The sequence below is a fragment of the Carassius gibelio genome, chromosome B3, assembly GCF_023724105.1.
Source record: "Carassius gibelio isolate Cgi1373 ecotype wild population from Czech Republic chromosome B3, carGib1.2-hapl.c, whole genome shotgun sequence".
NCBI classification, from domain to species: Eukaryota; Metazoa; Chordata; class Actinopteri; order Cypriniformes; family Cyprinidae; genus Carassius; species Carassius gibelio.
This window is the reverse complement of record NC_068398.1, coordinates 20,209,763-20,221,832: the sequence shown is the minus strand read 5'-3', so window position 1 is coordinate 20,221,832 and position 12,070 is coordinate 20,209,763. Positions and strand designations below refer to the sequence as shown.

General features: G+C 38.4%; 1 protein-coding gene and 1 pseudogene across 1 annotated transcript; both read right to left on the bottom strand.

Annotated features, from left to right (window-relative positions):
- Window positions 1-2,229: 2,229 nt before the first annotated feature.
- The window catches only part of LOC127952278 (carnitine O-palmitoyltransferase 1, liver isoform-like), a 30,686-nt pseudogene continuing 20,845 nt past the window's right edge, over window positions 2,230-12,070 (bottom strand).
- On the bottom strand, window positions 6,557-8,395 carry LOC127951856 (uncharacterized). The gene is made up of 8 exons (XM_052549934.1): window positions 7,843-8,395; window positions 7,662-7,732; window positions 7,382-7,558; window positions 7,173-7,213; window positions 7,040-7,102; window positions 6,906-6,956; window positions 6,699-6,834; window positions 6,557-6,600 (listed from the first exon to the last, which is right to left on the bottom strand). Exons 1-8 carry the CDS (start codon window positions 8,010-8,012, stop codon window positions 6,590-6,592), a joined length of 720 nt encoding a protein of 239 aa, XP_052405894.1. The 5' UTR covers window positions 8,013-8,395; the 3' UTR covers window positions 6,557-6,589.

The window sequence follows — 12,070 nt, the reverse complement described above, 5'->3', positions numbered from 1 at the left end:
ATTTTAAAGGAACAGCCTTCTAATATTTACCTATAAAAGATTGGTAGTAGTACCTAGGTTCAGATAATTACCAAAGGTACTAAAATACACCTTTTAGGGGTAGATAAGAAAGATGTGAATACTACAAATCAAAACCACTTCACATCATACCTGTTTTTAATGGGCACAATATAGGTTTTAGGGGGAGGGAAACAGTAGAAAAACAATTTCATCTGGAGCAGCAGAAAAAAAAAAAAAAAAACATTAGTATTAAAACTGCCAATAAAGTTGTTTTGTTAACTTTCACCCAGACACAGGTTTTAACCAAACAGCCTCTTTTCATAATCATAAAAACAAAGAAATAACTAAAGATATTACAAACAGATACAACAGATGTCACACACAGACAGCCAAGCTGTAATACCTCAGGAAACCTGTTTTAGTGATTTATGAGAGGTATACAGCAAAACTGCTCCAGCTGGAATTAACAAAACCTGAAAATCTATTTTCAACATTGAAACTGAGATAGGTCCCCTATATAACAAACTCAAATCCAACAAACAGAAGATAATTTAATATAAACTGCAAATAATGGCATCAGTATAAACCCATCTTCATATAAACACAGCAGGATTTACGACTGTTTGTCAGGGTCCACTTTTGAGGCTTCCTTGAAGTCTGGGTTGAGAAGAGTCATAAGATCCATCGTGACTTGACTGATATGTGAGCCAAGCTTATGAGAGTCAAATAAACAAGAAAAATGAACCACACTTTAGTTTAATATGCTATATAAACATTCTGGAATAAATCACTTATCCTTCAAAACAAGACACCAAATGCCTGTTAAATATTAGTATTATAAATAGTGGAAGCGGTGAATTCGTGTAAATCGGAAGCCCTTGCACTGACTGCATTTTGCCCTGCCTCAGCTTTTCACCCTGTTCCAATGACCTAAGTCAGGGAATGTTTAGGAACTCTATTTTCCCCAAATTTAAAAGACTCGGTAAGAATTAATTTCAACCCTTTAATGAAGAAGATTTCCTGTGATATCGATAGATGGGCTCCACTCCATATGTCAATGGCTGGAAAAGTCAATGTTATTAAAATGATACAGCAAAATTTTATTATTTATTACAGTCTCTCCCAATACAAGTACCGCTTTACTACTTTAAACAGTTTGACACAATATGTATGATTTTTATTTGAAATGGCAAGCTTCCTCGGATGCATTCTAATACGTTGCAGAGACCTGTTGAGAAAGGTGGTTTAGGCCTGCCTAATGTTTTATTTTATTATTATGCTTTCAATCTCAGACATCTGGCTCATTGGTCACTGCCGCCTGAGCGAGCTCCCCTGTGGTATACAACGGAACAATCTGTCTTGCCTTCAATCTCATATTTGCGGAGTCTGTCCATCAAACTGGAAAGTGAGGTGAAAAAACATCATCAGGAGTGGTTTAGAGTTGATGAGTTAAAATGGCATGGATGCAGAAATATGCCTTATACAGTGCGTTTGTTTTACTGGACCCCTTCCACACTGTTCAGATTTGGGTTAAGATATACACCATAAATTGTATGCATTCACAGTCTCATCAATTGCTTTAGCACATCATTATTTTGTCTTGTAGTTAACAAAATCTAGGTCTATAGCAAAACAAAAACGATAAATATGCTGTTGGAAGATAAAATAAAAAAGATAATAGTATTGAAAATGACCTTGATGTAGCTCCGTTAAAAAAAAATTGTTTAAGTTCAAGAGGATGTAATGATATAGGATTGTTTTGCTCTTACAGTCTCTGTGCAGGAATGCTTGCAGGACACAAGGAAGTTGATCATTTCCTCGCCCCATAATGGTGAGGAAACTAGCCACCTTACAGAGGAACAAAACATGGACGCAGTGAACTCATGAGCGTGTCTGTCTGTTTATGTGTGTGCTGACGGTTATTCACCGGACCAAAGCCTTCTCCCAGCGAGATGAACTCAGGAAGTTTGACCAAATAAAGTAAACAAATAAAACTCCACCTGTTGCATAGGGGTCTGAGAAGTGAAGAGGCACCAGGCCTCGGACAACACCTGCAAGTCACATATGAACCAACAACTTCATGCACACACATCCATTTAGCCATGAACGCCCTCAAACATTAACATTTTAAATAAATAAAAAAATCAGCTGCCAAGATAATGATTACGCAACACTTTAGTAAGAGATTGATTCAATGTATTATTTAATGCCATTAAACTACATCTTATGAGTGTTTGATGACTCACTGGTGATTTTGGAGTGGTCAAAGAAAAGATCTTTGAAGAAAAGCATGCAAGACATTTTTTTGGTGGCTTATAAAGATGATCTCTCATCGAAGACTGCGTGAAATGAATCAGTCTTCACAATACAGACAAAATACCCTCTTTAAGGAAAAGATACTTCCCCCTCAGGTATTTTAAGACCAGATCCAGTCATGGCCAGGCGGTAGAGGTTTTGATTCTTCTCAGCAGCCTTTCAGATATGAAATAACTGCCATGCGAGAGGTTACACGACAGCACAAAGTAATTATGAAAAAATAAAATTAAGAACTCAGTGGATTTAAACAAAAAACAGAATCAAACAGACATTTTTAATTAATTCAATAAAATAATAAAATGTATAAATTAAATTAAATTATACAATAAATAAAGAAATATAAAAAAAACTAAATTTTGCATGCAAAAAAAATATATATATTTACAAATTGCTTCTCTTGATTATTTTGCAAAATCATTTTCTATATCAATTAGCCAATCAACTAATACAAAAATATTTTATTTGACCATTTTTAAAGCGATTTTATTTACTACTGATGAACAATGGGGTTTCCAAAGTTGATATTTCAAAAATTTCCCAAAATGTAGAAAGAACAATGTGGAAGCATTTAAAGTATTGACTTAACCTCTCCTGCTTCCAGTGCAAGGAAAAAGGCACAGCTTTCATTGGAACAGGATGGTACGGTCTCAATGTGACCCTCGTAAAACAGACGAATTATGGAGGCTTTGTACAGTACATCAGACAGAAAGTCCCTTGGTCCTAAAGGTCAAATAACAAATGAGACAGTGATCTAGAAAACAACTTCCTGTTATTTAAATTATATTTTTGGAACTGTACTGCAAGCTGAATAGGAGTATGAACAGAACAAATGAGACAAATTGATCTATTAGGAATGTTGACCCTCAGTATTTCTCACGCATGCTTACCATCATCAATGCTTTCGCTTTGTCATGATGAAGATATGAAGTACACTGTAGTAGGGCAGCTTCAGGGCTAGCTGCACAAAGGGATCTGGGCTATTTTTTTGTTTCTTGATCGGACTTTCCCAAATTATCTGAAGGAAAACACATGATAATCCACATCATCAGCCAGTGCTTGCGCAGCAGAGAGAGACTCTGACACCTGCATCTGAACCTACAGAAAGACAGCAGGGAGAGGAGATCATTATGTCTTTGATTGGACTTCATTCTTTCAGGTTCTCTGAAAACACTGCTGTATGTTGTATCAGTGATGAAGTCAAAAATATTTATCATACTTGTGATAACACAGAGGTCACGATAGCGCTGCATAACTGATATTGGCTTTTTTTTTTATTATTTAAAATATTCCCAACCCTGTTAAATATTTCATGAAATATCTCGATTCTCAAATATGTGTAAGCAAATGCTTTGGCACCTGTATGGATCATGTTAGTTGATCTATAATGGGCCATGAGCATAATCATTTAATCTGTTTACTACACATAAGCAAGGAGTGAAATAATTTCCTTAGGAAATGCAAAAGGCCATATCACAAAACAATGGGCTCTGATCTCCTGGTCTTTGGGGTTCTGGGAGAATATTTATCTGACTCCACCCTGGTGTGACCCTGGGTCACAGAACCAATTGAAATTGAAGAATTCTTTGTCGTCATGTCAAAGTAAAAGAGTGGGATTATGTAGTCCCCCATGTAGTGTGCGAGAGTCTCCTGAGGGGGTATAGGGGATTTCTTTCCGGTCACAGTAGGCTTTCAAGTTCCTACCCCTAATTCCAGGAAGCAAGCTTCCGGGAATTTCACACAAAAGGAAGAATGGAAAGATAAAGAGCTAAAACATTAATTGCTGTAAATTATATTTTTCTCCCTTTTATGACATTGTCTTGTAAAGGGCAAAATATTGAGGCCCCTTTATCCCGTTTGGATGGGTTTCATTCGAATTGGTCAAGGACCCTAATTCTATTTACAACTAGTAGCTTATGATTTCATTGTAATGCTTAAATTCAAATAAGTAAGGAATTTACATATTTATATAAAAACACATTCTACTGTCAGGATATATACAAGAGGCAGAGGTAAGTGAATCCAAACACCATGTTTTTTTTCTAAATCAAGGGGAGCATTCAGTGACTTCTGGTGCAGGTTCGGTGCAGATTACTCCGTGCGGGGCTGAATGCAGGTGAGAACATCTACTGAAGATATGTCAATGCCAAGCTGTCCCAGTACGTTAATCCTTGTCTTTTTCTTTCAGATGTGGACACAATCAAGCAAGCTCAGAGGGAAACACCGGAAGTTCAGATGAGCACCGGATCACAGGTAACAGGGGGATAAGCTGGATTCCTGCAAGCAACAACCCAGAGGTTAGTGTTTCAGAGGTGAATATACTTTACATCTCGAATCCTTGGTGCATCAGCAGGTCAGCATAAGGTATATTCCTGTTGGAGGCTTGATGTTGACCTGGGGGCTGTTCCATAAACCAAGATTAGAGTATAAGCCAGGCTTATTTCGGTTAGTCAGGCTTATTTTTGGTAGATTCGGTTTCATAAATCAAACTTAAAAAAGTTCAAACTCAGTTCCCCCGGCAACTTATGATGGCAAATTAACCTGGTCCGGGGCAGGCTAACTGTCAGGCTAAGTCTGAGTTCAGACTTAACGAGCATACCATTTATACTCACCTGCTGGTATTTCGATGTAATTTTATTTTACTTAACCACTATTAATATTTTTTTTTTAAATATAAATAAATAAGGAAATGTACTTTACTAATAAATGTAAGAAATTATAAGGTATAAATACACTAAGAAATGTTCAAAACTTGTGTGTTTAATTGGTGAGTTTGGTTAATGAGTTTGGTAATTAATTAAAAGTATATAAATAGGGAGCTGAACTCGTCTCCAAACTTAATCATGGCATGTCCTTTCATAGAAGAGGTGGTGGATGAGGGAGCTATAGTCTTGCGGAGGGCATTTCAAAGAGAGAGAACTTTCAGAGACAGGTCAGACCCATTGGCTTTTAATGACAGCTACCTGTATGAGCGATATAGGTTCTCAAGAGATGGGATTGCATATATTTGTAGATTACTAAGCCCATACATTGCAAATAATAGACACCGCAACAGAGCGCTCACAGTCCCACAGATGGTGTGCATTGCACTTCGCTTTTTTGCCAGTGGAACATTTTTGTACACAGTTGGAGATGCAGAGAATATCAGCAAAGCATCAGTTTGCCGCTCTGTACGAACTGTGTACCTTTCTTTAAAAAGACTACTCAATGTGTTCATCACATTCCCTGGCCACAAAGCTATTCGTACCATTAAACATGCCTGGTAATAGCTGGTAAGTTCAAATAACTATAAAACATGGAAATATTTCTTGACTGTTGATTTTACATGGGAAAACTTAAAAAAATAATTTTCCTAGGTTTCCCAAATGTTATCGGTGCATTGGACTGCACCCATGTGCGTATTAAGTGTCCGTCTGGTCCACATGAAGCGGACTTTGTGAATAGGAAATCAGTACACCGCATCAATGTACAGGTACGGTCCCACTGAGACGATATTGAAGGCTATGCTCTAGCACTGAGTGTTCTGTACTAAACTGGGCACCAGTGTTTAGTTCATTGCAATTAAAATGTAGTGACCTACAGGTTTAAATTTATTTTAGATTAGTGATGCAGATTGCATCATCACAAATGTAGAGGCCAAATGGCCAGGCTCTGTGCATGACTCCAGAATCTTTAGAGCCTCAGCTCTCTACCAGCAACTAGCAAGAGGTATGCTAGTAATCACTTAAATCGCAAAAAGTCTTATAAAAAGAAAAAAAACATTATATATCTATATTCATTCTGTCTATGCAGGAGAATTCTCAGGAGTTTTGCTGGGAGACAAGGGATACCCATGCCTGCCTTACCTCTTGACTCCCTATGCAGGAGCCCCAGACAGAGGCACAGCACTGCTACAACATTGCCCATGCACGCACAAGAGGTCGTATAGAGATGGCATTTGGGCTGATAAAGTCAAGGTTTCAGTGCCTGAAGCACCTCAGAGTGACTCCACCTAGGGCATGTGACATTGTGGTTGCTTGTGTAGTGCTCCATGACATTGCTTGTCTGAGGAGAGAGAGGCAACCAAGGATTGCTGAAGAGGAAGACTGGGGCAATGAGGCAGTATTGGAAGAAAACGAAACAGGCAGACTTATACGAGACACATATGCAAATAATTATTTTGCTTAATATGATCTAAAACATGTGTAGCCTTTAAAATGTTCCACTGGCCCCTCAACTTTCTCCTTAGTTGAACAAACACACAGAAGTCAAAGTATATAATGTGATTTGTCTTTATTCAGAGTGAATCTGCCTGTTAGGGGTGAAAACACACAAATAAATGTTGTGGAAAGTGATCAAAAAGGTCTTTTTTTTTCCTTTTCCTTTTTTAAAAATGGTAGTTCTACTTGCATTTTTCTGTAGCTGTTGAATTTCCAGCTCCAACTTCCTCATCTTCAGTTTTTTATACTGGATGTCGATATCAATCACTTCCATTTGTTTAAGGAGGTAGCGTTTATACACTCCTTTTATGTTTTCTGGGTTCTGTAGCAACATAGATTTAAGTTATTTCATTGAATACTCTTGTCACATTGTTTTCATTTCTTAATACTCACTTTGTCACATGTGGTCCCAGACTGAGAGGGCTCTAGAACAGTGTCAGCATCCTGAAAACACATTATGATCATTGTATCACACAAGTACACTTTTTTTATAGTCAATAAAAGTATCACATGGAACCTGTGACTACCTCAGGCCTCCTTGAACATACAGACACAGTCTCCTCATCCGCTTCAACTCCCATCACTTCTCCCTGTGACCACTGATTAAACTCAGTTAAAATCATTTGCTTACATGTCTTATTTAAAAGGTCTCATACTCACAGGCAACATGATGTCTGGTGGATCCATACAGCATACAGAATCTTGATAGAAAAAAATATATATTTTTTTTACCAAAATGCACCATACCATTACAGTAGCACAAGTACTTCTACGTGACATTACTGCTATGATGTACTTAGGTTTACAATGCCTAAGGAAGGAGGAAATCAGTTAGTCAGGGAGGAATAATGCTAATAAAACACACACACCTTTTATATGCTCACTCCTTATACTATGTGATATCATTTTAGATGATGTCCCCCCCTCTATTCCCTCAAGGACGGGCCTCCCTTTATTAATTTCCAAAGCCAGCTCCTCTGCAGGAGTGAAGCTGGCTGGTGGTGGCCCTCCCCCAGTGCCAGCAACCTCAGTCTTCTTTTTGGTCGCTGCAATAAAAAAAAAATACATAAAAAAAAAAAAAAAAACCTGAATAGTTGTAACTTCAAGCTGGCATTGATTACATATATACATCCCATTAGATTTACTTACCATTCTGAACTATATTTTTATATTTTATTTTCACCTGCTGCCAGGTTCTTTTTCCTTCACTTAAGTTGCTGCTGCGTGAAAGCAATTAACGTTACTGTTATTCACACACAAACTTTGCAATGTATTGTGACACACATTCAATGTTGATAAATTATTTTAAATAGCTTACACCGCTACTTACGCATTGAGACGATCAGCAATTTCCTGCCAACCTTTCTCTCTTGCTTTATTTATTGCCGCTGTATTGCCTTTTTTGGTGATGACATCTTTAAATTCTTCATATGTTTCCAATAGCAAACGCTGTTCCGTTGCCGTGAACATCGCTGCTCTATCTTTTCCTTTTGTTGCCATGGTAGCCCACAGTAAATTGATTGACCCATGCTCGACTTTTCAGGACTTTTAAACAATGGCATGCACGCGCAATTATCTAGACTATTTAAACCTGACTCAAATTAGTAAAATCACATGATCCTCAACTTACTGTTATGGAACCAATTTAAGCGCGGATGTTTAGCTCGGCTCATTCAAGTCAGGTTTTGGACTTTATTCCCTGCTTTTCTAAGCTGCTTTTATGGAACAGCCCCCTGGTGCTGTGGTGAGTGTTTTATGGTGCGCTGTGATGAGGATGCTAATGGTGTGCAGGTGTGGGTGATTAGTACTCTGGGGAGAGTGATCGTTGTGAGGTGGATGGGACCGAGCTTAACTGGTCCCTGACAGTACATTCAGCCATTGAATACTATGGGCCAAAAAAAAAAAAATTCCTTTCAGGTATACTTTTTATAATGTAATATTTTCTTCATACTATTTATATTTATTTACTTAAATGTGTAATTTTCTTTCAGGTATACCTTTTTTATTATGCAGATATATATATATATATAGATATATAGATTTTTTTTTTTTTTTTTTTTTACTTTCTGATACACAATACCCTGTTGGGGCATCTTAATGGCTGCATCATTTTAAGACAAGTGGATTTGTTGTGTTATTATATTCAAGAGATTATAAGATTCATGCAGCCTTTTTTTGGGTTGGCATCGAATGTTCTTCAACTTTTATGCATTATAATTTATTGGGATTGATCTGTTGAAAGCAGCTATTTTGAGTCTGATGCTAAATGCTCTCTTTCCTCCTATTAAAATTTGACATTGAAGGGACACATACATTTGCACACATATTTGCCACACATTAAAATATGAAAATAAATGCAGAACATGTACACATAAGACACTATTAACATGTCTATATGTATGAAACCATTCAGAAAAATTTGGGCACAAATGGATTAAACACATTATGCCCATAGAGCACACTGTATAGTTGTTGGTGCTACTAAATGTGCACATAAAACACCTTAGTGCTTTGCATCTTAGACAATCTGTAACTATATGTTAAATTTGTTTATCTTATTCGTGGAACCCTTGGCTGTTTCCCATATGGTTACAGTGTCTATGTACAGGAGCGGGTTGCCACACGGTTACATTGTGATTCATAATTGCATTATCTAAATGCCTTTCTAAATTGGCTTCTTATTGTTTAATTATGTAATTTGCATGGTACAATTTTACCTGACTAATAATACATTGTTAAATTTGATTTATTCTGATCTTTGCTGAAATCATTATGACTAGTAGACTGTGAGGAGGCTTTTGTTACAGCAAATCTATGGCCAGGATAGGTCAAATTGAAGGTTCATGAATGATAGGAGCAGTATGCACGTCATCGGAAACATTCTGACTTCTGTTTATCATTGATATTAGCAAGTTGTATGGGAATGTCAAGGTGCCGGTTTGATCTGGGTTTGTTTATGTTGTGTCCTGGTCTGTCTGGAGCACATGGCTGCCATTTGGTTGTTTGCCATGTGCTCTATTCTGCAACTTTTTCGGCATGACGTGACATTTCAAATTTTTCTGGTAAACCACTGTACCAAAACATTTACATTTAAATTATATGATTAAATAAACTATTGGCCTATTGGACTTTTGATGTGTTATCTGTCTAATGAAAGAGCGTGTTGTCACGGTCAGGGTGACGTAAGTGACCAGGAAGCTATAAAGTATGGAAGGCCTTATTACTAAATATGTCTTTACACATAACGTGTCGAGGTCTCTGTGTGTGCATGTTCTGTCAGTGTAACCCAGGTCAAAGATTGAGCTGATCAGAAAAATAAATATAATTTGTAATAATTATATTCTCACTCAAAATGCTGAAATAGGCTTATGTGTTAATATGTGTAACATAATGTGTTGTAAAAGTTGTTCTGGTGTGTAATGAACATTTTATATAATTAAATGCTATATAATAATTAAAGTGTGTCCTTGTCAACAAAAAAAAGAAAAAAGAAAAACGGGCGCTGTGTATGACGTCACTGAAATGAGACGCATAATTGCAGAGAGAAGAGAGTACCAGTTTCAAAGATCGCGAGTGAAATCTAAGTGGAGGCAAATATAAAGTTCATCCTTGCTTAATATACGTAGATACAAATTTGTATGATGTTGTAACCCTCATATTAACCTTATTTGGATCATTCTAGTGATAAATGATTGATTTTGGAGTGGATTATAGACGATTGCGAGCCCTGTAGAGCCCGAGGCTACTGATTAATGGTGTATTGAAATCCCCCGGATTTGGTGAGTTTCATTATAATATAATATTAAGTTCTCTGAAATTAAGTGTTAATGAGTTATATTCACGTTCTGAAATGTTTTATATGAGTTCATGTGCATTATTGTTCAGATGGTATGTGTAATGTGTTGTAACTGTATGTATTGTATTTCCGAAGATCTCACAAATGTGAAATAATCGGAGTAATATCATTTATGAAAATGTTTGTCACTATTAGCTCCTCAAAGACTAAGCAATAGTCAAAGAGCAAAGCTAAGATGAGACATCTAAAAGGCGAATCCAGATCGCGTTTGGAAAGGAAAACCCGACTGGGAGGACTCTCATTGCATCCGATGGGGCATTAAACTCAGAACATCGAACGGGTAAGCCTCGCCAGGCGGGGTTAAAAGATGTGAGGGTAGCTGAGAGTTTTTTTTATTTTTTTTATTTAGCAGGATTTGGCGAGAGGACGAGACTCGTAGCGCCGGACGGTTAAGCCTCGCCTACTGTCAAATGGAAAGGTAAGTTGCGTGGCCGAGAGACTGTTACTGACGTCCGAACGGAGCACACGCATCGAACGGGTAAGCCTAGCCGACCGTAGAGTGGAAATGTAAAGGAAGTCTGTCCAGGAGGCTCTCGCCGACGTCCGAAGGGAGCACGCGCATCAAACGGGTAAGCCTCACTGACGACAGAAAAGGAAAAGGTAAGGTTGTCTAACTGGGAGGCTCTCGCCGGCGTCCGAAGGGAGCACATGCATCAAAAGGGTAAGTCTCTCCAGATGTGGGACAGAAAACGTAACGATAGGTGGCCAGGAGGCTCTTGCCAGCATCCTTCCTGTTCCCCAAAAACAACTGGGTGAGCCTCGCAGGCCGTAGGATGGAAAAGGTAGGTTTGTGTGGTCGTTAGGCTGTCGTCGGCGTCTTATGGGAGGTTTGCTACTCACGGCAAGAGACGGGTAAGCCTTGACGACTGTAGGAAGGAGGGAGGGTTTATTTGTGTGTTTGGTACTTGCGGCATCAAACGGATATGGGCGGCTGGGTTTGCCTTGGGCGATGAAATGACCAGAAAGTCATCTAAAAGATGGATAATATATGGGCTTGCATAATTGTTGGAAAGGATCCAGCAAACAGCTTCGGATAGCATATCAAAAACTTTGGGGCTGCTTTTGCATCCGAAGGTTAACCGGACGGCGAAATAGTACTTCTCTAGCCATCGTATCCCGAACAGGTGCCAAAAGTCCGGATGGATAGGCATCACTTTGAAAGCAGAAATGATGTCTATTTTTGCTAGCCAGGCTCCTCGGCCCGCCATTTTAATCAGTTCGACTGCCTGATCTATGTCTTGGTATTTGAGTGAAAATTCATCGAGAGGTATCAAACTATTGATGCTCGGAACTGGATTTATGCGGAGATGACAGGTCTACTATTAAGCGTTTCTTACCTGAAAATTTTCTAGTAGCAACTCCGATTGGGCTGACTCTGAACGTTTTGAAGGGGGGTTTATTGAAGGGCCCGATCATGAAGCCTGACTCGACTTTTGATAAGGTTAACTACTATGTCGGGCTCTGCGAGAGCGGATTGGAGATTATGGCAGACCGTGTTTTGGGAAAGCTCGCATATGACGCCCAGGTTAAAACCGTGTCTGAGGCCAGACAGGAGATCATTTGTAAATTCTTTGTCGGGATGGTGTGCTAGTTCGATGGTCATGCGAAAGATATTCACAGGAGTCGATAGGTAATTTTTAGATTTTTTATTCACGGCTTTAAACACAGGGCAAACTATGTGTACGTGATCACCGCCACAGAA

Bases quoted from the DNA above. Each gene is read 5' to 3' on its own strand.
- LOC127951856 (XM_052549934.1), bottom strand. From the start codon at position 8,012: ATGGCAACAAAAGGAAAAGATAGAGCAGCGATGTTCACGGCAACGGAA. The intron at 7,559-7,661 runs GTAAGTAAATCT...TTTTTATTGCAG, and splicing joins TAAAAATATAGTTCAGAATG to CGACCAAAAAGAAGACTGAG. The intron at 7,214-7,381 runs GTGTGTGTGTTT...TTTTCTATCAAG, and splicing joins AAGGAGTGAGCATATAAAAG to ATTCTGTATGCTGTATGGAT.